Raw genomic sequence first — 24225 nt, 5'->3', positions numbered from 1 at the left:
TGGCAAGCAACCAGTGTGTTCCCTCTTTAGCTTTTAGATATTCATAATTGATTGTTAATCCTAAGGTGGTTTTTTTTTTTTTTTGTCCTAACATTTTAAACATCGTATCTAACAAAATAACAATTTGTTTTCTTGTTATTATCAGGGAGTGCTCATGGGGGAACTTTTCAAGACTTTGTCATAGTCTAGAGAATCTCCTGCAAAGATACAGATGTGATTGCAGAAGTGTATTGGAGAGAGTGTGAGTGAGGGTGTGTGTGTGTGTGTGTGTGTGTGTGTGTGTGTGTGTGTGTGCTAAATCGGAAATCAAGAACACTTGTAAAACAGCTTTAGAATCTTGCAAATCTCATATAATTTGTTGGTGGACCCCCATTGACTAAATGGACAGTAGATGGATCTGAAGGAGAATCAGCCAGTTCTTGGGCTATCTGCCTCCTGATTAATTCCTTCATCAACCCGTAGTTGCTCTGCATCCCAGGGGTACCTGATGTGCACAGGCTACATTTCCACGGCTCCTTGTCAGCTGGCTATAGCCTGGATTTGGACAATAGGAAGCAGTGGTGGGAGAGCGAGAGGACCCTGCAGCAGGGGGTCCAGTCTCCAGTCACATTGCTTCCTTCCTTTGCCCCTCCAGCCCAGAAGTGACGGTGTCTTCTTGCTTTATCATCCTCGTTGGCTTCTCTGCTCTGTCCACTCATGTAACCAGTGCATGATTGTTTTCTTTCTAAGTACTGAAGGTGGAAATGGTTTTCTGGTCAGACTTTGATACTCAAGAGGGATCTCTTAAGAGCTGACTCAAACTATTTCAAGCCAGGAGACTGGAAGCACAAAAAACAGGATTCGAAATGGAGCCACCGATCAGTCGGTTAAACATCTGACTCCTGATTTCGGCTCAGGTCATGATCTCACAGTTGTAAGATCGAGCCCCGGGTGCTCTGGACGTGGAGCCTGCTTGAGATTCTCTCTCTCCCTCTCTCTCTCTGCCCATCCCCCAACCGCTTCTGCTCTTTATCTCTCTCTCTCTCAAAAAAAAAAAAAATGGAGCCATCAAAAGGGGAAGCCCATTTTGTGACCAAGGGGTTGAATTCAGTTTTGGCTTCTCTGCGTTAGTGGTGCTGGGGGTACGTGCAAAGAGAAGATGGACACAATATACTTGAGAGGCCAGCGATGGACACATGCATCTGTGAGTGAAGCCACCACTAACTGTGAGAGCCAGCACAGTGCAAGAGTAGGGTGGTCTGAAGGGAACACTCCAGAAAGTAGAATCAAGTGGCAGTAGAAAGAGATAGATGTTATCCCCTCGTGATCTTTTAGTTTCTAAATGTCATTACTTGTTTATTCAGGATCAGAATAGACAAGGCCCCAAGGTTCCTCTCCTAGGCCTCCCCAGCGGCACATACCTTTCTTCTCTCGGCCGTTCTTATGAAAACACTGAGGCATTTTCCCACCTGGTGAAATATTTGAACGGATGGGCAAAGCCCCTCAAGCCTTAAGTGAAGTGGAGAGTGGTAGAATTATTTTGAGTTAGCCTACCGTACCGCTGAACTGTCATTATACCCAAGAGACAGGCCTGTACCCTGCCTGAGCATAGACCCAGCCCCGGGCAGACACTGGTTTGGGGACGGTGACTCAAAGTTCATCTCCTGGCCCACTGGCTTGGTGGCACGAAGGGCCATCTTCATCTTCAGAATACATCTGACTAGACGCTGGTGTCTTCACACATCTGTCACCGGGTTTGCTGAGAAAGACATGTGACTCGGAACGGAATAATCTGTGTTTCCAGGATCGTAATTCCCAAATGATTATTTTTGGTATCGTGGCCAAACCACATAACATAAAACTCGTCTTCTTAGCCATGTTTAAGTGTATATAGTTCAGTAGTGTTAAGTCTATTTGCATTATTGTGAAACAGATGTCCAGAACTTCTTCGTCTTGCAGAACTAAAACTTCATCCCCGTCAAACAAGACCAGCCCATTTTCCCCTTCCCCCAGGCCCTGCTAATCATCATCCTCCTTTCTGTTTCTATTAATTTATTGCTACTTTTGATACCTGATATAAGGACAATCATGTAGCATTTAGTTTTTCGTGACTGGCTTATTTCCCTTAGAGTAATGCCCTCAAAATTCATCCATGTTGTAACATGTGATAAGAGGTCCTTCCTTTTAAAGGCTGGATAATATTCCACTGTATGTATATATACCCCACGGTGTTTATTCCTTCTTCTGTTTAATGGACATTTGGGTTACTTCCACGTCTTGGCTATTATGGATAGTGTTGCTATGAACATGTGTGGGCAGATCTCTCTTAGAGACCCCTGCTTTCATTCTTTTCGATGTACACCCTGATGTGGGTCCCGAGTTATATTTTGCTTCTTGTTTTCTTCTAGAAGGTGAAGCCTCACGTTAAATGATCGGACATCGTTTCCCCTCCCACCTTCATGCATAGATGTTGCTGAACTAGGCATACACTTTTATTTTGATTTTCTAAGACTTCGAAAAGCGTATTCTGGATGATAATTAGCGTTTGTTCCTTTCTTTTTTTTTAAAACATTCACCAGTTTAAAGTGCCTTTTTTACATTTGCAGAATTACGTGTTATTCTGGATTGGGCTGCCAGAAGGTTCCATGTTCTTATTTTGGGTGGTGTGCAGCATGTCCCCTTACATCTCCATGAGCAGTGTCAGCGATTACAAAGTAAGAAAGGGGGGTGGGGGGAACTGCGGGGACTTCAGAAATTGTGTTCTAAATGGTGTGTGTTCAAAATGTTTCCCTGTAAGGAAAACATATAAACATGCATTTAATTTAGATAGTATAGTTAAGCGTTATGTCTATCAAGTCAGAAAGTTTAGTTCCAAAACACAAAGTGTCTTTTACTTCAAAATTTCAGGAAAAATAATTTTACAGGGACTCAAATTAATGTAAACTTTCAAAGGGGATTATTATACGACTTTCGACTGCGTTGTTTCCTAAGGAAAAGAAAGAAATCGTTGATATTCACGCTGAGAACCAGATTGAAGACTTGCGTCCCCTTTCTACTGTGATAGACACAGATATCTCTTTGAGACCCTGCTTTCAATTCTTTTTGGTGTAGACCCTGAAGTGGGCCCTGAATTATATTTGACTTTATATTTTACAAAGATAAAATTTGTGGTTGTATTTGTATTTGTTCCTGTCTGTGATCCAAAGCAAAACAGTTAAATCAGATTTAGCCAATGGGACAGATGAACTTTGAATCACCATCCCTATTCTGAGCCTGGAACTCCCAGAACATACTTGGGTAATGGGTATTGTCCTTCAGGTCACAGAACAATATCTCTCTTGAAGGAGGCCTATGCCTTGATCAGTATGAGATCTGCTTTTCTATTCATTAGGCATGTGTTAAAGTGGGAATCTAACCTATAAAATAAAACATGTTTTCACAATGGCCGCCATTATGGAATTGGCTCTTTAGACCTCGGGTTCTAAATAGTATGTGCATAATTAAATTATTAGAAGATCTACAATGACTTGATTCCATTTATCTTTAAAATCTCCCCCAGTGTGTTTGTTTTGGATTTGGATTTCAACTGAATCTGTGTATCTCCTGTTTTCTCATCAGAGGAGAGCTAAGTCCCAGCTATGGATCTCTGGCCTCTACCCTTCTGCCTACTGGTGTGGGCAGGCACTGGTGGATATTAGCCTCTTCGTTTTTCTTCTCCTTTCAATGTATTTAATTTTCTACATCGCAAACATAACGAGCATTTATATCACAAGTCGAATTGTGTTTGCCCTGGTAAGTGACACACCATATAGACGATATCTTATAAATTATAACGCTTGATATTTTCTATAAGGAAGACATACGCATTTTCATTTTGTCATCAACTAAAACCAAAAAAAATTCAAAGTGCATGTGCAATAAGACATTTTAAAAGATTTGTAATTTAATTTTTCCCTCGGTTAATACTTCAGGGTTTGACCCTGATTCTGTTTGTATTATCTTCAGGCTGTGATTACGCTTGGTTATGCAGCTTCGCTGGTCTTCTTGACGTATGTGATATCGTTTATTTTTCGCAAGAGGAGAAAAAATAGTGGCCTTTGGTCATTTTGCTTCTTTATCGTAAGTACACGTACAAACCTATTGATAGAGAGACAGTTATTTTTTAAACTTTCACTGTCACGTTAGATATGGTCACCTTTGCCTTGAGAAATGGGAAAAAAGTAATACCTTTCGATTACACTGTAGAAAGGAGAGGAAATGTTACATGTTTCCGAGTCAGTGACCTTCCTGGAGAAGTCACGTACAACCCTTTGACTAGCGTTTCTGGAGAACCTTACAGAAGACCGGAAGTGCAAGGTGCTACTATTGAGTTTATGGGTTCTTCAGAATACAGGGCTTCCTGGTGACATTAGAACAAAAAATGGCTTTGTAACATTTGTCAGCAGAAATGGACTGTACTGTCAAATGTCACAGTCCATTTCTACGGGCTTCAAGAAGGTATCCTTGAACCTCAGACACTAATAATTTCCAAGATTGGAGATGTTTTTGTACCTACGCCAGAGAACTTACTGGTCAATATGAATGAAAGATTACTGAATGCCCAAGGTTGTTGAAAATGTGGACAGAATTTTGTCAGCCAAGTTCTAGGATTTCGAAGGGTATCATTTCTTTTTTTTTTCTTTCTTTCTTTTTTTTTATTTTTGACAGAGAGAGAGAGACAGAGCATGAGCGGGGGAGGGGCAGAGAGGGAGACACAGAATCTGAAACGGGCTCCGGGCTCTGAGCTGTCGGCACAGAGCCCAACGCGGGGCTCGAACTCACAGACCGAGAGATCATGACCTGAGCCGAAGTTGGACGCGCAGCCGCCTGAGCCACCCAGGTGCCCCCAAAGGGTATCAGTTCAACAGAATATGAAGGCTTTCCAGACTCGATACACCAGAATCTGCCAGAACAATAGTTCTCACTGCTTGGCTTAGGGAGCGGGGAAGATATAAATAATGAAAGTCTCGTGAAGGCAAATTTCCTTCAAAACATGGTAGAAGGCAAAATAGATTCCGCATTGTCATATAAATTCTTTCGCATAATTTTTCAGCTGCAAGTGAATAAATGAACGAATGAAGAAATTTGACTCTGCTCTTTCTAAGCAAAGTCATGCTAATGCAAATCACCTGTCCTATTAGGATTGTGGAATAACGTGATGGTTAAGACGTTCACACTGTGATATGAACCAACTAGTTAATAAAGGGCTATAGCAGATAATTGAACACGCAGCTCCAAAACACTGTTTTTCAAATAGAAATATATTTACATATGATTGGGTGGCTTTTTCCTTTGCTGCCAACTATTTTTGAATTATTACAGAGTAAAATTAGATGAGGCAGTATTGCAGAGGCAAAGTAAATTTTGGAAAATAAACATTTCTTTGTTCAAGATGTAAAAAATATATATGTACTCTAGTATTCCAGTATAATACAGGTTTATACTTTCTGATTATTTTCCTTTTTCCTTTCTCATCTGTATCTATTTCAGTGTGTTGGTCTCTAACATTTTATTTTTCTATCAGTGAAAAGAAGCTACATACTTATGGAATATTGGAACGTCAGATTTAAAAAAAAAATTCGTTATCTGGTATCATTCACCTCATTTTATAGAGGAGGAAAAATGAGTCGCTTGTTTCCAGGTCACACACAAACTATTGGCGACTCAAGAATAAAATTGACGCCTCCAACCTCACGCACATCATTACACACGTCACAAGGTATGAGGTAGCAGCAAGGTTGACAATATTAATTTAAAGTCTGTTCTGATCAGCATCTTGATTTGGGCGTAACTCTTTGATTTGCCATGCACCGTCCATCTTCGCACAGACCTCAAGCTGTTTTGCAATACCTTTGTGCCTGGTACAAAGAACTTATCATTTTATTCGAAATATGTGTTGAGGCAACGTGTGTTGCGAGAACCGATCTTGCACGACGCAGTTAGTATCCATTTAAACCACACCAGGTCATTCATTATCACTCACAGATCGTATATAGAAACGTATCGGACCATGGGCAGTGCAGCTGTCCTTTTGTGATCTTGGGTATATTTGCAAGGACAGTGTAGGCGAGGCCTCTCCATCACTGAGTGAAGCCACAGTCAGCTGTCAATTTGTTTCTGGAGTCCAGTGGATTCTCATAGCCCACAGGGTGTGGTACCTCATGGGTATCTTAGGTCCCTGTCTAATAAGGAAGCACCTGTCAGCCCATGATGGTGCCCATGATGTCAGCCCAAGAAGAGAGGTAACCTCTCTTCTTGGCACACTGAGTCTTAGCTTATTGGTTGTAAAATGAGAAAATTTTTTTGAATTTGCCATCAAAATGCTTATTGTGCTCTTACTGAACCCTTGATTACAACTTCTTTAGTTGTATTCCCAATTGTTTTTTATGTGTAGATTATCCATTCCCCCCAAACTCTAAATTCACTGAGTAGCCATTCAACATTCCCTTATGTAACCCACTAAACAGTATAGTTTTCTGATATAAAGACTTAAGCATCACACACACATAGGGTTTTGAATTCCGACTTTGTCACTGACTGACTGTGTGGTCTTGGGGATGTTAGTTATGGTCTCCAAACCCTGGATTTCCCATACAAGGAAGGGATAGGAAGAATGACCACATTATGGTGTTGTGAGCATTAAAACAAACAACGCATGCCAGGTTCTTAATGCCTGGGGTTTGTGTGATATTCAGCGAACTTAATAGCTACAACTTTTACTATTTTTATGATAATTCTCACACTAATAAGATCCAGAAAATGTTCAATATCGTGCTCCATACACACTGTGGGCTAATAAACTGATCCTTAAAACAGAACAATGAAAAATCATCTTTATCCCTCATCCCACATTTACCAGTATTTTGAAAGCAAATAAGTCCATTGTAATCAAAATGCAGAGTCTCAAAATCAATCAGTGTAATCAAAATGCAGATAAAATTATCTGTTTGGAATGGGGCGTAAATGGAGCAGGAATGACATTGAGAAGGTAGGAGGCAGTACGGACTTTTTAAAATAACTACCCATAGGGGACCCTGGGTGGCTCAGTCGGTTAAGCATCAGACTTCAGCTCAGGTCATGATCTCAAGACTCGTGAGTTTGCGCCCCGCATTGGGCTCTGTGCTGACAGCTCGGAGCCTGGAGCCTGCTGCGGATTTGTGTCTTCCTCTCTCTCTGCCCCTCCCCAACTCACACTCTATCTCCCTCTCCTTCAAAAATAAACAAAACATTACAAAAACTTTTTTAAATAAAAAAATAAAACAAAGTAACTACCCATATAGCTTCTCATCTTATGCAGGTTTTTATACATTCACAATATTGTTACCTTAGCTGTAAAAGGGTGATTTCTCTCTTTATCTTATTGTCTTAGACTGCACTTAATGCACTCTTAGGAAGTCTTTGCCTTAATCTCCAGGTTTTTATGTAAAATGTTTCTGTTGGGGAGCTCACAGTCACGTTTATTCTCATTAACTAAAACCCCTCCCTTCCCTTCTCCATCTGAAAGTGGTAAATCTGTATGTGGGGAAATTCTGATATAGATGATAACATTTACATTTTAAATATTTTCCCCAATATCAAGGGACTGTATATGTCTGACCTGCAGTATATCTTCACTTGCCTTGTAGACCTCAACCATTATGTTTGACACCCTTTTAATGAATCACTTCAACTTACCTGTCTTGATTTCCAGCATGATATTAATTCCCTCATCCACCATGGGTGAATTTCTAGCTTTTTTGGCAGAGGTAAGAAATATTAACCGTTAATATGTCATTAATTTTGAATATGCAGCCTATTAAAGTGCTTTGCCCCAATTCCGTAAAGACAGAATGCAGGCTAGTGGTTTCCTGGGGTTGGGTTGGGTTGGGAATGGGGTTTGATAGCAAATGCAAATGAGGTATCTCTTTGGGGTGATGAAAATGTTACTAAGGTGAATTGTGGTGATGCTCTCCCAACTCTGTAAATTTACTGAAAATCCTTGAATTGTATACTTAAAGTGGGTGAATTTCCTGGCATGAAAAATTAACCTCAATAAAGTTTTGCCATATGCACTTTGCAAAACATAAGCATTGTCAAATGCTATTCAAATCTAATGCCAGATTGAAAACCGTTGCCTAGTTTAATAGGTATTCATTATCCATTGTGAGTATAAAACCATATACAGGGTCATTTATTCATTCGAAAATACACATTAACCAGTGGTCTGTGTTGGACCCTGTGCTTGTCTTTGGGAAACAGTATTCTGTGTCAGGTACTGTGCAGGTCATTGGGGACACCTGATGAGCAAGATAGCACAATTCATCCTTTCACCATTCACTTGGTGAAACGACTCAGTGCAAAAGGCTTAAAAGTTCCAAAAGAGAAGGGCAAAGTGCCAAGGGCAAGATACAAAGCACAGCTGACATGATCTAGAGAGTCAGATGATTCTTCTGGGGGAAGCAATGCTTCCACAGGATCCTGAAGAATGAGTCAGAATTAATTAGCAGGAGAGGGGGGCAGAAGGTAAGCATGTTCTGTGGAGGGAGGCAAAGGCACTGAAACAGGAAAGACCAGGAGGCATTAAAGAAAGTGGGATTCAAATGGAAAGAAGTGCACGAGGAGATAGATGTGCTGGATAGCTCAGCCAGGAAGATGCTCTTTAGGGCCCCACATCATCCTGGATGATACTTCAAAGAAAGTAGAGAAAGCTGCCCTAATCCCTCAGGTTCTTGGGGCCCCTGGGAAGCCCTCTGTCTGCAAAAGCACGTTTCCATTGATTGAGGAACACTTAGAATTCTCAATTGGAAATCCCTTCCTTTGCTTAAAGCAATCCCCTAAAATATAAGCAGACCTGCCGAGTGAACCACACTAACTTATATCTGTCATACATTATTTAGGAGGAATGAGCTACTTTCTGAACGTACTGACTGATGAAGGAAGAATAGCATGATGTGGCTAACGTATTATGGTGGGAAAGTCACCATCAGGGTAGGAAGGGGCCCAGAAAAGGCTCTTGAGGGGCATTTGGGACAAATATTGTCAATCCCTATTATTTTTCACAAGGATCCTCTCTCTGTGATGCCTTCAGTAGACCTGAAGCAAATGTTAAAACAAAAGATTAAACAACAACAACAACAACAGCAACAACAACAACAAAAGATTGGAAAAGAGAACAGACACAGGTCACCTGTTCACTGGGAGACAGCATTGAGTAGCGGTCCCCTCTCTTCCCTGCAGTGGAATATTTGTCACCGGGGCACACAGAGGAATCAAGCTTGATGCTTGCATTGAAAATATGCAATTTATGGAATTTCATTTTATTGATTGGTTGGTTGGTTGGTTGGTTGGTTTATTGGAATTTCATTATTTAAATGCACATCATAAAGCTGATGAATTTCCACTTAGCTCTTTTTCTTTTTGTCTTTGCAGAGAGCCCAGGCGTACCATTCAGACAATCAGGACCGCCATTTTGATCTGAGTGGAGTTGATCTTCTAGTATGCCTAATAGTAAGAAGGCCTTTCTACCTCTTTACCTATTTTTTTTTTTTATAGTTACCATTTACTACAATAACTATTTGGTTTTATCTGATGGGTACCAGCTTTGAAAGCCCTTTTGATACAGTCTCAGAATAAGATAATTCAGACATGAATCCAAATCATGAGTTAGTTTTTATATGCCTGAGTGGACTGGGTAAGTCCAGAATTTAATATAAAATTAACTTTTTATGTTTATTTATCCTGTTTATGCCACCTCCAAATTTGAGAGAGCTTGTAAGAAACACAGGTTCGATGTAACTTAAGTGCTTTGAATTAGAGATAAAAAGGGCAACGTTGAATAATAAAAATGAAAGGGAAAGATGATTTTGTTGGTATGCTTGGGCTGAAGAAAGCTACCGTCTCTGGATACAACGTGTCGTTACTTTTCCAGACGTAGAAGCAAAACTGGACAGAAGTCCCTGCCCCTGTAGAGTTTATATTCTGGTTGAAGGAGCCAGATAATAAACTAAAATAAATAGCGTATATTGTGTCCAATGGGTAGTCAGGAAAGGCCTGATTGAGAACTAAAGATTGGAGGTGGGGCAAGAAAGCAGGCTGTAGGGAGAGCTTGGGGAAAAGCATTCCTGTAATAGGGGCACGAGGGACCCTGGCTTGTCCCAGGGTAAGCAAGGAGGCCAGTGTGATTGTGGCAGAGTGACCGAGGAGAGAAGGGTACAAGAGAAGATCTCAGAGGTCACGGGGTAAAGTGCAAAGAGGACAGAAAGAGCTGACACAGAGCATTCTGGGTCACTCTAAGGACTACCTTTTCTTTGAGTAACTGAGGACTCATTGGAGGGTTTTAAGCAAAGCAATAGGATTAGACTTATGTTTCAGTTTATTTTATTGTTTTCAAGTTTATTTGTTTTGAGAGAGACAGAGACAGTGTGAGTGGGAGAGGGGTAGAGAGCGAGGAAGAGAGAGAAAATCCCAAGCAGGCTCTGTGCTGCTAATACAAAGTGCGATGCGGGGCTCGAACCCATAAACCTATGAGATCATGACCTGAGCTACAATCAAGAGGCAGGTGCTTAACCGACTGAGCCACCCAGGCACCCTGTGTTTTTTTGGGTTTTTTGTTTTTAAGTTTATTTATAGACTTATGTTGTAAAAGAGTAGTTCTAGTTATCGTGTTGAGCATAGATTTTGGGAGCAAGGGGAGGAGAAGGAGAAGGGGACCAGGGAGCAAGGTGTTGTAATATCATGGTAAGAAATCATGGCGGCCTGGACCCTGGAGGGGAGCAGCACAGGCAGGAGTGAGAAGCAGTTGGGTTCCGGGTGATTTTGAAGGTAGAACAGATAAACTCGGCTGACAGCCAGGATGTGGGTTGTGAGCAGAAAGGAAGCACGGAGCTGGATGGTCACCGGACAGCCGGCCTTCTCCCCGGATTTGTAAGAATGATTCACCTGTATTTTACCTGAAGACAAAGGCCACCAATCTAATTCAGACGCTTAAATAATATTTGTGAACTTATGCCGACGTGTAACCGCTGTTCTTTGCTCCTAGCCCTACTTTCAGACGTTGATACTGGTGTTTCTCCTGAGATGCATGGAAGCGAAATGGGGAAAGAAAATAACGCGAAGGGATCCTGTTTTCAGGTTGGGAGAAAACTTAATTTCGAATTTAGTATCATATTTGAACCTTCCCACGTAGCGGCTGCGCTACTGACCTGTTGGCGTGGGTTTATATTGACAACGTACGCAGCAGGCTGATTTTCACGATGGTCACTGGATTGCTGACTTACTGCCTGGAAACAGGACTCTCCATCACTCGTCGGCGGAGGGAAGTTTTCAGTTCCTCCGGAATTTAATGAGTACTCAGATATGCCAGTCTCTCCTCTCAGGTGATCACGTGTCCTTGCACAGAGGAGGTGGGATGGAGTTGGTTGAGGAATGTAGCCCAGAGTGTTTCATAACAGGGACCTTCCAGAAGAGCTCTAGGAAGGGCAGACAGTAAAAGATGCTGAAGCAAATGTCAGGTGTCCTTAAGTTGGGCTCAGAGTCAACAGAGAAGATGTAGGTGACCTGATTTTGAAAGCAGCAGCAGTTATTTGTCAGCACATTGGCACGGGTCAGAGATTCTAACTGGAAGACGGGCAACAGCATGGAGGGCATGAAGGGAGCAATTCTGGCCACGGGGTTGGGAGCTCTTGGGGAAAGCGGAAGCAGTGTATTCACGGGGCCATGATCATCATCACCAGTTTACTGAAAGAAAGAACAATGGCACAATCACAGAGCCGCTGACTGAAGGATATCATTCATAACGAAGAAACCTCTGTCCTACATTTCGTTTTGTCCGCAGAATTTCCCCCCAAAGTAGAGGTGCTCAACCCAATCCAGAAGAACCTGGTGACGAGGATGAAGATGTGAAAGCAGAAAGGATAAGAACGGCAACTGCCCTGGCCACTTCACTCTCAGAGGAGGTAGAAAAGCAAGTGACAAAGTGGATGTTAACGGCCCTATATTCAAGAGCTATCGAGAATAGAGGGCGATATGCTGGTTTTCATTGCGAAAGTTTGGAGTTCGGTGCCCTTTTAAAAAAAAAAAATTTTTTTTTTAAACATTTATTTATTTTTGAGACAGAGAGAGACAGAGCACGAGCGGGGGAGGGGCAGAGAGAGAGGGAGACACAGAATCCGAAACAGGCTCCAGGCTCTGAGCTGTCAGCACAGAGCCCGACGCGGGGCTCGAACTCACAGACCGTGAGATCCTGACCTGAGCTGAAGTCGGCCGCTTAACCGACTGAGCCACCCAGGTGCCCCAGAGTTCAGTGCCTTTTCGTAATTCTTAAATATGCAAGCGCTTCTTTGGGGTGTCCTCAAGGTCAAAGGAGAACACAGAATATAATGGTTTTATTCCACTGTAAAAAAAAAATTTTTTTAATGTTTATTTTTGAGCGAGAAAGAGACAGAACGCGAGTGGGGGAGGGGCAGAGAGAGAGAGGGAGACAAGAATCCGAAGCAGGCTCCAGGCTCTGAGCTGTCAGCACAGAGTGCGACGCGGGGCTCGAACCCAGGAACCAGGAGATCATGACCTGAGCCAAAGTGAGACCCTCAACCAACTTAGCCGCCCAGGAGCCCCGGTGCTATTCCCCTTTTGAGAAAAATGGGCTTTGATAGGTAGAGCTATCATTTCAAAACCAAACATTTCCCAAGTTGGGGAATTTAGGTGAGATTTGTTATAAAATGCTGAATAAGGATTAAGATTTAAAGGGTTACTCTTTTATCTGCTAGACAGATGTTATGACGTGCCCATGAGCTTGGGCACTTCTGGGAAGGCAATGAGCCAGTTTCCACGAAGCTATCTGTGTTAATTTTAGAAGCAAGAAATATTGTTGACGTCAACGAATGCACTTTACATTTGAAACAAGTGGTATTGATTTGATTACTGTCCATCTGAAATATACTTTGTTTTATGACATAGAGTAAGAAAGAGTCCAGCAGTGAGAACATAGGAACATAACATCTCTGAAGCTTAAGAGGAAAATCACACTGTCCTCTATTCCAGAAACCTGTCATAATTGCTAGCTGTCTCCACAAAGAGTATGCAGGGCAGAAGAAAAGTTGCTTCTCAAAGAGAAAGAAGAAAATAGCAGCAAGAAATATCTCCTTCTGTGTTAAAAAAGGTTTGGCAGAATCATTTAAGCTTGTTCACCATTATTTTAAAAGTACCCACCGAACATCTATCTTATAGGCACCATTGTACTTGCTGAAGCATTCATTCATTCATTCACTCAACATATATTTTTTAAGCATGCCAGGGACTACTTTGGGTGCTGGAATATAATCATGAAAGAAATAGGCAAGTCCCTATCCTCATAGATTTTACATCCTAAGAGAGGATCAAAAAACAAAACTAACTTATCAAGAAAGGTGTCAGCACAAAAGCAATTTCTTTCATATATATATATTTTTTTTAATGTTTATTTTGAGGGGGGTGGAAGGGGCAGAGAGAGAGGGAGATACAGAACCTGAAGCAGGCACCAGGCTCCAAGCTATCATCCCAGAGCCCAACGCTGGGCTTGAACTCATGAACCATGAAGTCATGACCTGAGCCGAAGTCTGCCGCTTAACCGACCGAGCCACCCAGGCGCCCCAGCACATAGCAAGCAATTTCTATGTGGAGCATTCAGATACGTGAAAAGGCATAAGCAGCTTGGGGCTACATTCACTTAGGGTTAGGGAAGACCTTTCTAGAGCAGTAATGTTTAAGCCAAGACCTGGGTGATAAGGTGTCAGTTATGCGAGCAGGAAGAGGTAAGAGCACCCAGGGAGAGAGAACATCACGGGCAGGGACTCAGACCTGGGGTTGCCTTTGGAATGGTCGAGCCACGGAGAGACTAGTGATGCAGCCGCAGATGGGAGAGAGGAAGTCCGAATCGGGAGCAAGGCCAGACTAGGTGCCACTCTGCGAAATACAGCCACGGGTTGAGATTTTTATACCAAGTCAGTAGAATGCCACCAGAGAGGTTTTAGCCAGCTTTTGGTTAGCACTTAAGCGTCGCAAAAAAATTGCACATTGGCTATTATCGGCTTGTAAATATGGGTGCCAGACAAGTTAAGGGGCTCTTATATCAGTTCAGATGAAAGACAATGGTGGCTTGGATGCAGGTGGGGGAATTCGGGATGGACAAAAATGTCCCTGCCTTTCCAAGTTTAGGGATCACTCAACCATGGTCTCAGAACATCTGGTGCCTACTACCGAAGAGCACCTGGCACATTTTTCCCTGAAAAAAGTAATCTGGGAGACAAAAGACTTGTTGACATCAAACCCACAAGCTTTGCACTATTATTCCATATAATTATAGGAGTTAAAGGACATGGTTTGGCGACATGAAATGCATGTATGTGATCAATTTCAAAATAGTGCCGTGCGTGGAGTTTGTGATGATTCACTTCCCAGATTGATAATCAGTGGTTCTCTTTCAGGTGAGATTTTGGGATTGCTAGGACCTAACGGTGCCGGTAAAAGTTCATCTATTAGAATGATTTCTGGGATCGCAAAGCCCACAGCTGGAGAGGTAGTAAAGAATGGAAGAATGATTTTTTTATTCCCAAACTATAAATTTCATGATAAATGCAGGCTGTATCTTCGTGAGACTCTATTTTTAGCAGCTTCAATGATTTTCTAGAAGAAATGTATGAACCGATGTCTATTGTATTCATTTTTTTAGCTTTTTAATTTTTGTCTGTTTATTTATCTTTTTAATTAAGCCCTTTTTTATTGAAGCGCAGTTAACAGTGTTAAATTAGTTTCAGGTATACAATATAATGATTTCAACATCTCTATCATTTGCAACAGCGTGGTTGGGCGTAGAGGGTATACTGTGAAATGAGTGAAATAAGTCAGACAGAGAAAGACAAAGGCTTTATGATTTCAATCTGATAATAGTCTGTCGATGCTCAAAAACTTGCGGTATTTTTTAGCTTTGTGGCGGTGTCTTGGGGAATCGTGAGATGAGAGGAAAGGCAGCGTGTGGGTCTAACACCGGTTTACTTTCTCAGGTGGAGCTGAGAGGCTGGGGTCATCAGGGAGACAGCATGGTGGGCTTCCTGGGGTACTGTCCTCAGGAGAACGTGCTGTGGCCCTGCCTGACAGTGAGGGAACATCTGGAGGTGTTCACTGCCATCAAAGGGCTGAGGAAAGGGGACGCCACTGTTGCCATCTCACGGTAAAATGAGGTCATCTGGTTCCTTTCGGTCCCGAGGCAGGGAGGGAGGCTGCAACACTGATGCTGAATTCACTAATAAAGAATGGAGAGGAGAAGCGACGCCTCCCCCTTTTCAGAGAGTGTCAGTGGTAGGGCAGGGTTGGAGGACAGGAGCTGTTTCCTGCATCCTTGATTGAGGGATCTTTAAAAAACACAAAAATGCGTATAATAATGGACGGTGTTAAATGAATGAATGATCACGAATAAGCATCCGTTTCAGTTCCAAGTTCGAAATTCTAGTTACCCTCCAGGACTTTTTACGAGATGAAAAGCCTTCCATGTTCCAAAACGAACTGTTCTTCTCTCCGATCGTGCAAATTTCAGAAGAACGGTGCCAGGCTTCCCTCCAAAAGCTATTCTGTGGGATCACATTTTCCAAACATCCTCTTTTGCGCTGATATTCTCATCCTTTTCCCATCAGGCTGGTGGATACTTTCACCCTGCGCGAACAGCTAAATGTGCCGGTGCAGAAATTGACGGCCGGAGCCACTCGAAAGGTACGTGTGATGTGTGATGTTATTCTGAGGGCCGGTATGATGGAAGCAGCGAAATAAGGTGCCTCTCTGCTTTTCAGTTGTGTTTTGCGCTGAGCATCCTGGGAAATTCGCCTATCCTGCTTCTGGATGAACCATCGACGGGCATGGATCCAGGAGGGCAGCAGCAAATGTGGTGAGCATTATCATAACCCTCAGAGCCAGGAGTATAACCTTTATGCAAAAGTTGTGTTTTTAAACTGATCTCAGGACACCAAATCCACTCATTTCTAATCTAGTGGAGATAATCGGTATAATTGGGAAAATAAATATTTAACACATAGATTCTCTGATGTTGTATCATCTTCATGTGGTATTCACATTAAAAAAAAGAAAAAACCCTTGGGGCGCCTGGGTGGCTCAGTCGGTGAAGCGTCTGACTTCGGCTCAGGTCATGATCTGGTGGTTTGTGAGCTCGAGTCCCACGTCGGGCTCTGTGCTGACAGCTCAGAGCCCAGAGCCTGCTTCGGATTCTTGTCTCCCTCTCTCTCTGCCCCTCCCCTGCTCATACTCTGTCTCTCTGTGTCTCTCAAAAATAAATAAATGTTAAAAAATACTTAACCAGAATACCGTTGGCATACCTAAAAATATTAAATATTAATATCAAAGCATTAAAAATATTAAACACTTCATATTATCAGAAACCTAATCGATATGCACATTTCTGCTTTTTTAATTAGAAACTTGGCTGATAAAAATGATTCCTAAACTGTATTTTCTTTCTACAATTCTCCCTCCATTTCTCTCTTTTTTTCTACCCTTTTTTTAATGGTAATTTTTTGATGTGCTTCAGGCAGATGATCCAGGCAGCCATTAAAAACACAGAGAAGGGGGCTCTGCTGACCACCCATTACCTGGCTGAAGCAGAGGCCATTTGTGACCGCGTCGCCATCATGGTGTCTGGAAGGCTGAGGTGGGTGTCCTTCTGGAGTCTGTGCTTGACCCTCAGAACAAGATTCCCCACAGGAAGGGCGAAATCGCTGTGAGCACCTAGAGTTCTTTCCTTCAGTTCGCTCAGGGATGCCCCTTTCCCTCCATCTGAAATTTAAAAATAATGTAATAGTGGCTCAGTCAGTTGAGTGTCTGACTTCAGCTCAGGTCATGATCTCACCGTTCGTGGGTTCGAGCTCCATATTGGGCTCTGCGCTGATGGCTGGGAGCCTGCTTGGGATTCTCTCTACCACTCTCTCTGCCCCTCTCTCTCAAAAATAAATATTAAAAAAAAAAAAAAGGAATAATGTAAGAAATTTAAGGAGTAACATTTTTTCCAACATGTTTTCCTTCTTGCCCATAGGTGCATCGGCTCCATCCAACACCTGAAAAACAAACTTGGCAAGGATTACGTTCTAGAACTGAAAGTGAAGGAATCGTCCCAGGTGACTTGGGTCCAAGCCGAGATTCTGAAGCTCTTCCCACAGGCTGCACAGCAGGAAAGGTGAAGGAGCTTCTGATTACGGAAAAACCTGTTGGCTTTACCCACTCAAGTGGTTTCTTTTCTGCTCTGTGAGAACTTCAGGATGATTTGACTTCATAATAACAGTTAGGGACCTCAAAAACCGATTTACAGACTCCTCCAGATTGTAAGAGGTTGGAGAGCCACCCAGGAAGCTGTGTCCCCTGGGAAGGCTTGAGGACACCTTGCATGAGCCTCCTCAGCCATCCAGGGCTGGCCCCAACCCAAAACAGGACTTGGAAAAATTGGGGGAAAGGAACTTCTCCTGCATGGAACCCACACGGGACCACGGTTGGCCCCATGCGCCTTCCACAGACCTCCCTGAAAATATTTAAAAGATGTAAATATTTACAGTTTAAAAGGTGTAACATATTTAGGGTGAATTCCCCTCTAGGAAACAAACAGCAGTCGAGATCATCAAACATTCTCCCTCTAATGAGTTTTCAGGCCTCAAAACGGAGAACAGAAAGGCGCGTGTGTGGACCTGTACGTCCGCATGTGTTTGTGTTTGTGTATGCCTGCCTGTTGGTGGGGGACGGTGCGAGGAGGCGGGACAAGAACCGAATTTGGAACTCCTTGGAGAGAGGAGCACACCAAAGAAGCAGGGATAGCAACTGCTATTTCCATTTTAGCCCAGCATGAATATAACGGAACTCTCTAAGGCTGTGCCAGGGCAAGTAACCCAGTCCTGTTTCCAGCCTCTTGGTGTTACAACTCCAAGAAGCGATTTTGATCTAGGTGGGATGGCCATGGGTGGCAAGGCTGGAAGAGGAAGGGCTGGGCTGAAAGGGGCCGGGCCTGAAGGTGTGAGCAGCTCTAGGGCCAGCCGGGGGCGTCAGACAGCCATTTGAGGATGAGCTGAGACTAGGCACGAAGTCATGCAGCTGGAAGTGGCAAGTGGAAACAAGACGCCACGAATCCGAATCCATTCCGGCTCTTCCTGTCCTCAGAGCTCAGGGAAGTTTATAGTTAAAGCCTTTTGAACTTTCCCTAGTCAGTCCCTCTCTCTGAACCTCATATCCCCTTTCCCTTAGATTTCTAGTGACAAAGATGAAATATTAAGTTAATTAATTAAAACCTAATTAAAAATTTTTTTAGTGTTTATTTGTGAGAGACAGAGACAGAGCAGGCAGGGGAGGGGCAGAGAGAGAGGGAGACACAGAATCCGAAGCGGGCTCCAGACCCTGAGCTGTCAGCACAGAGCCCGACGCGGGGCTCGAACTCACGAACGGCAAGATTGTGACCTGAGCCCAAGTCAGCGCTTAACCGACAGAGCCACCCAGGCGCCCTAATTGCAACCTAATTTAAACTAAGCAAAGGGATCAGTTCAGACGCCCGTGTTCAACAACAATAACAGAAAGGTTTACATACACTGAGCATATATGCAGATAAGCTGCATTATTTCTAGGAGAATTCGCTCCAACAGGCAGCCACCAAAGACCTTTTAAGGATTTTCCATTGGTCATGTTATTTGTCCTATACGTAAGCCATACGTTAACTGGCATTATTTTTATTTTCTTCAGAGGAAACCGATGTTAATATCAGTATTTATTTTGATGGTCATCTTCTCCCCTTGAAACTCAACGTCAAATATGACATTTTTCGTATTCCCAGGTGTTCGTCCTTCTTGGCCTATAAGATACCTTTGGCAGATGTGTACCCTCTATCTCAGACCTTTCACAAATTAGAGGCAGGTAAGAGTTATCCTTATAAAATAAAATTTTGGAAGAATCTGTTCAGACTTAGGTAATAATTTCGTGGTAGATAATTGTGTAATATATTTTTCTTTTGTTTAAGTTTATTTTGAGAGAGAGAGAGAGAGAGAGAGAGAGAGAGAGAGAGAGAGCATGAGCAGGGGAGGGGCAGAAAGAGGGGGAGAGAGAGAATCCCAAGCAGGCTCTGCACTGTCAGCCTGGAGCCTGACACAAGTCTCCCAACCCACCCACCATAAGATCATGTGACCTGAGCGGAAAACCTTGCCCCCATCCATCAGGAGACCTGCCTCTGTGCCTGTGTGTTCTGCCTTCCTGTCACAGTGAATGAACCGTCCGTGTCTCTTGCTCAGTCTGTCCCCTGCATTGTGCATGGCTCCTCTTGCCACTGGAAATTCTCTGTTCTTCCTCTTCATCGGCTTTCAGCAGACTGTCATGGAGTAATTTCTCACACAGCACAGTGGTGAAAACCCCCAACTCCTGTGCCAGCCCCTCTACCTGGGTAAAGCCACTGAATCTCTGCAGGTCTAAGATGACCCATCTCTAAATGAGGGGTAAGGGAGCCCGGGAGGCTCAGTCGGTTGAGCGTGGGGCTTCGGCTCAGGTCACCATCTCCCAGTGCGTGAGTTCGAAACCCCCACCGGGTTCTCAGCTGTCAGCGCCCAGAGCCTGCTTCAGATCCTCTGTCTCCCTCACTCTGCCCCTCCCCTGCTCTCTCTCTCTCTCTCTCTCTCTCTCTCTGAAAAAATAAATAAACATTTAAAAAATTAGAAATGAGAGGTAATATCAGTGCCCACCTGTCAGGGTCATTGGGAAGATTAAATGAGTTCATTTGTCAAGTGTCTAGACCTGTACCTGGCCCATCGTGTTTGAGAGAATACGAATCCCAGGTTTATTCCCTCCGCTCTGGACACCCTGACTTCCCAGTACTTCCTAAATGCTACCAGATTTGCACACTCCTGCCTCAGGACTTTGCACTTGCTGATTCTGCTTCGTGAAATTCTGTTTCCTAACTACCCACCTTGCTTCCTCACTTCTTTCAAGTTTCTGCTCAATTCTTACCTGGTAACTATGGCCAGCCCCAGCCATCCTGTAAAAAAAAGAGTGCTTGGCACTTCCTGTTTCCTTTACCTGATTTATCTTTTCTCCCTAGTAGTAATCATCATTTATTATATATTTAAGTCCTTATTTATTTAAGGCCCATACTCCTGCCCTTAGAACGCAGGGGTTTTGTTTTCGCCCCTCCTTTGCCTATGGTTCCAAGGGTGGCTCACACACAGAAGATTCTCACTGGGTGAGTAGTGAACCGTGAACACTTGAATATGTAAATTCGATGACCAGTCTCACGAGGATTTCCCGGTGGGGACGCCCAGCAGAGAGCTTGGTACAGCAGATAAACTGACTGAAGACAGTGACACAGAAGTATTGGGTCCTTTCAAAGTGGAAGGGATGGGATTGAAATCTTCCTTCTGTGTAAGAATGTACCAATCAATTATGTAGTTCCTCAAGGAATTCATACATCTCCCAAGACATATATACTAAGTAATAAACCATATCAAAATGTAATATGAGAAAACTCTACTATCAAGATTAATTTAATTTGCATTTGTAAAAATTTATTTATTGTCAAGTTAGCTAACGTACAGTGTAGCCTTGGCTTCGGGAGTAGATTCCCGTGATTCATCGCTTACGTACAACACCCAGGGCTCATCCCAACAAGTGCCCTCCTCAATGCCCATCTCCCTTTTCCCCATCCCTCTAACCCCCCACACCCATAACCCTCAGTTTGTTCTCTGTATTTGAGTCTTAATTTGCATTTATATTAACACTATGACTTTTCGTGATTCCATTCTTTCACCAAGCGTTTTTTTTTTCAGCTTTATGTTCTATTTATTTTAATCGTGTGTATTTTTATTTTGTATGCCTTTGAAAAAATTCTTAGTAATAAATTGTAAGCATCTGCTATTCGTCTTTTTTTTTTACCCACCCCCCGCAGTGAAACATAAATTTAACCTGGAAGAATACAGCCTCTCCCAGTGCACATTGGAAAAGGTGGGTCAGCTTTGATGGTTTTGTATCATTCCTGTAAATTTTACACGCTAGTACCATTTATATTTCTTATTAATTTGGAAGACAAGAAACAACTTGATATTCTTTTTCCTTCTGCTATGTCTCCTTTTTAGGTATTTTTAGAGCTTTCTAAGGAACAGGAGCTGGGGAATTTTGAAGAAGAAATTGATACAACCATGAGATGGGAACTCCTCTCTCCTTCAGACGACTCTTAAAAGCTCAAACCTATTAATTCTTTGTGTCATATAAGCTTATGTTATATGTTATAATTGGCAGTATGTATAATTTTAAAAATCATTAACATCAATATCAGATATGTTTTGTATGTTTAGTTAATAAATGAATAAATTTCAAAATCATTCTTCCTCTTAAATTTAGGAATGATAAAAAATCTGTGATAAAGCCAATACAAAGTATTGATAAAGTTACTTAAAGACCAGGTACCAGGTATTGTGAAAATATGATCACAAATTTGGAATTTTTTTGAAGTATAACTTCAAACATGGCATATAACTTTGAAATATGACATTTACTAAAAAATTCCCTTGCTGAAATATGTGCTACACGCCCATTTGGAATGCATGAGGTTTATGGGTTTGCTGTAAAACACAAGTAAAACCCAAGAATCTTCCTCTGAAAACTTTTCAGAAATTGTTTTGAAATTCACAGAGTGAGGAGTCCCTTGGACTCACAAATGAACAAGCACGTACATCGGAGAAGCAGTTCAAACATACTTTTTGAAAATAGGGGCATCACAGCATTTGTTCAGATTTTAAAATTTTTGAATATGTTATTTTGTGATTATGGGAGGTGTTGATTTCTCACCAGCTCATTAGCAGTTTTCTGTGTACAGTTGATCCTTGAACAACATGGGGATTAGGGATGCCAAACCCCTATGTAGTCAAAAATCTGCATATAACTTTTGACTCCCCTAAAACTTAACCACTAATAACCTACTGTTGACTGGAAGCCTTCCCAATACCAGAAACGCATATTTTGTATGTCATGTTTTATATGCTGTGTTCTTGCAATAAGTAAGCTAGAGAAAAGACAATGTTATAAGAAAATCATAAGGAAAAAATACATAGTCTGTACTGTATGATAAAAAATCCATATGTAAGTAAGCCTGCACAGTTAAAACCCATGTAGTTCAAGGGCCAACTGTATTTTCTGCTATTTTAAAATCACTTCCCTCTTACATATGTATATGTACATGTGTTTCTATCTGTATACACACATGCATGTATCATTTTTATTACTAAATTTTAAAAAATATGTGTGTGATTTACATGTAATTTTATTTTTTTCCTTAAGCAATAGTTATTTCATTTTGAATATCACCAGAAAATTTTTTGGATACCAAGCAGTATTCTTGATGTCCTTTTTTTTTTTTTTTTTTTTTTTGGTGATATGTTATATAACTTAAAACAAATTGTGATACTCATTGAAGAACATTTGCATAATGGAGAAAAATATAGAAATGGAATAAAATTGAATAAAAGAATCACCACACTTTCTCCACACCAAAAAAAAAAAAAAAAATCAACTTATTCTTTCTTTAGTGAACTCTTTTACAGGGGTGGAATCATTATAGTATACATAACTTCTTAATTAAACATATACGCATATTTGCTGATAAAACATTGGAATTGTTTTAATTTACTTTTAAACTTATGGTGGAGTTCTAGCTTTCTATGTTTGCATTTTATTTTGTGTTAATTATTTGTATTCTTTGTTCATTTACTCTTGTACTTTAATCTTTTTCATATCCATTTTGTAAACTTTCATACAATTAAATATTTATCTGCATATATTACATACATCAAAATTTTATCTGGAACATTATATTTCTAAATCCATGATAAATGATCGTACTGGTTATTCAGGATCCTTCACACCCTCTAAAGACAAATTCATATCATAATGAGAGTTGCATTTAAATTCTTTCTAAAACTCAGGCAATAAATTCTCCTGTCTTGCTCAGATGTACAAGACCACAACATACCTAACCATTCACGTAATGATATGATGGAATCTTTGCTTCTATTCATTATAAGTTATAAATGTTCTTAAGTGTTGTAGAAATACGTTTACAAAGTACTGAATAACCAATATCAGATGATGCATGAATATTTTAAAAGATTAAACTGGACATGATTTGCTAAAACCATCATAATATGCTTGTTTTTGAAAACTTGGGTTTTTATTAGGAACATGTTCAAAAGCAGATACATGGGTATGAAAATGGAAGGAGATCAGAATAAAACAAAAGGGATTTTTTTACAAATTTTTTTAAAAACTTTTTTAACATTTATTTATTTTTGAGAGGCAGAGAGAGGCAAAGCATGAGCAGGGGAGGGGGAGAGAGAGAGAAAGAGAGAGAGAGAGAGAGAGAGAGAGAGAGAGAGAGAATCTGAAGCAGGCTCCAGGCTCTGAGCTGTTTATTAGCACAGAGCCCGACGCGGGGCTCAAACTCACAAACTGCGAGACCATGACCTAAGCTGAAGTCGGACGCTCAACCGACTGAGCCACCCAGGCGCCCCTAAAAGGAATTTTTTTTTAAAGGAAAAATAGTTGTATCATCTCAAACTCTATTGTAGACAGGTCTTGCGCTGGTTTTGTTCTTTATTTTCCTACTGTACCCTTTCCAGGGGAGGCTGACCGCTGTGGACTGTATCACCAATTCCCTGCTTTCATGGTTGGCTTCCAATTGGGTCTGACCAATCCAATAGGAAAGAGCAACAATAGACGCAAAGGTGGAAAAGGGGAGAGATCAGAGGATCTCTCGTTTTCATTCCAGATGTCAAGCAGTAGATGTATCCTTCCATGCCCATAGCTTTTGCCCTCCGCCAGTTACATGCACCTGCTTCTGACCCCTCTAATACTATTGACCCCAGGAACGTCCTATTCTCACCTAATCTTCACTCAGCCTCCAACAATTCATCAAATTGCCACTTAAGGTGTTTGTTCCTACCAGTTCTTGGCTAATCTTCACTCAGCCTCCAACAATTCACCAAATTACCATTTAAGGTGCTTGTTCCTACCAGTTCTGGGCACTACTGGCTTCCGCTTCAGGTAAGCTGATCTTGGCTACAATTCTCTATATTTACTTGCAAAAAAAAATAAGAATAAGATTACATATAGAATGTCTCTGCTCCCAGTTCCTTCTAACATTTGATCTTGGACCCCAGTTCCTGACACAGAGCTCCTAAGACCCTT

General features: G+C 41.8%; 1 protein-coding gene across 3 annotated transcripts in view; it reads left to right on the top strand.

Moving 5' to 3' along the window:
* ABCA6 (ATP binding cassette subfamily A member 6) overlaps positions 1–23176 on the top strand; it is a 61740-nt gene extending 38564 nt beyond the window's left edge. For 2 of the 3 annotated variants that reach the window (XM_086687871.1, XM_086687870.1), the window contains 17 exons: positions 2586–2693; positions 3598–3771; positions 3985–4098; positions 7644–7763; positions 9427–9504; positions 11036–11127; positions 11831–11951; positions 13036–13153; positions 14457–14548; positions 15033–15199; positions 15660–15735; positions 15813–15907; positions 16565–16684; positions 17066–17206; positions 18839–18918; positions 20933–20988; positions 21120–23176. In XM_086687871.1, coding sequence (XP_086543997.1) covers positions 2586–2693; positions 3598–3771; positions 3985–4098; positions 7644–7763; positions 9427–9504; positions 11036–11127; positions 11831–11951; positions 13036–13153; positions 14457–14548; positions 15033–15199; positions 15660–15735; positions 15813–15907; positions 16565–16684; positions 17066–17206; positions 18839–18918; positions 20933–20988; positions 21120–21221 — 1854 coding nt within the window. In that variant the 3' untranslated portion in view covers positions 21222–23176. Of the gene's footprint in view, positions 1–2585; positions 2694–3597; positions 3772–3984; positions 4099–7643; positions 7764–9426; positions 9505–11035; positions 11128–11830; positions 11952–13035; positions 13154–14456; positions 14549–15032; positions 15200–15659; positions 15736–15812; positions 15908–16564; positions 16685–17065; positions 17207–18838; positions 18919–20932; positions 20989–21119 lie in introns of those variants that run through there. The other variant, XM_086687872.1, reaches the window with a different exon arrangement.
* The last annotated feature ends 1049 nt before the right edge of the window (positions 23177–24225 follow it).

This window comes from Puma concolor, chromosome E1 (assembly GCF_028749965.1).
Source record: "Puma concolor isolate L17-30 chromosome E1, mPumCon1.1.hap2, whole genome shotgun sequence".
Taxonomy (NCBI): Eukaryota; Metazoa; Chordata; class Mammalia; order Carnivora; family Felidae; genus Puma; species Puma concolor.
The sequence above is the reverse complement of the archived record's forward strand: the minus strand, read 5'-3'. Positions and strand labels throughout refer to the sequence as shown.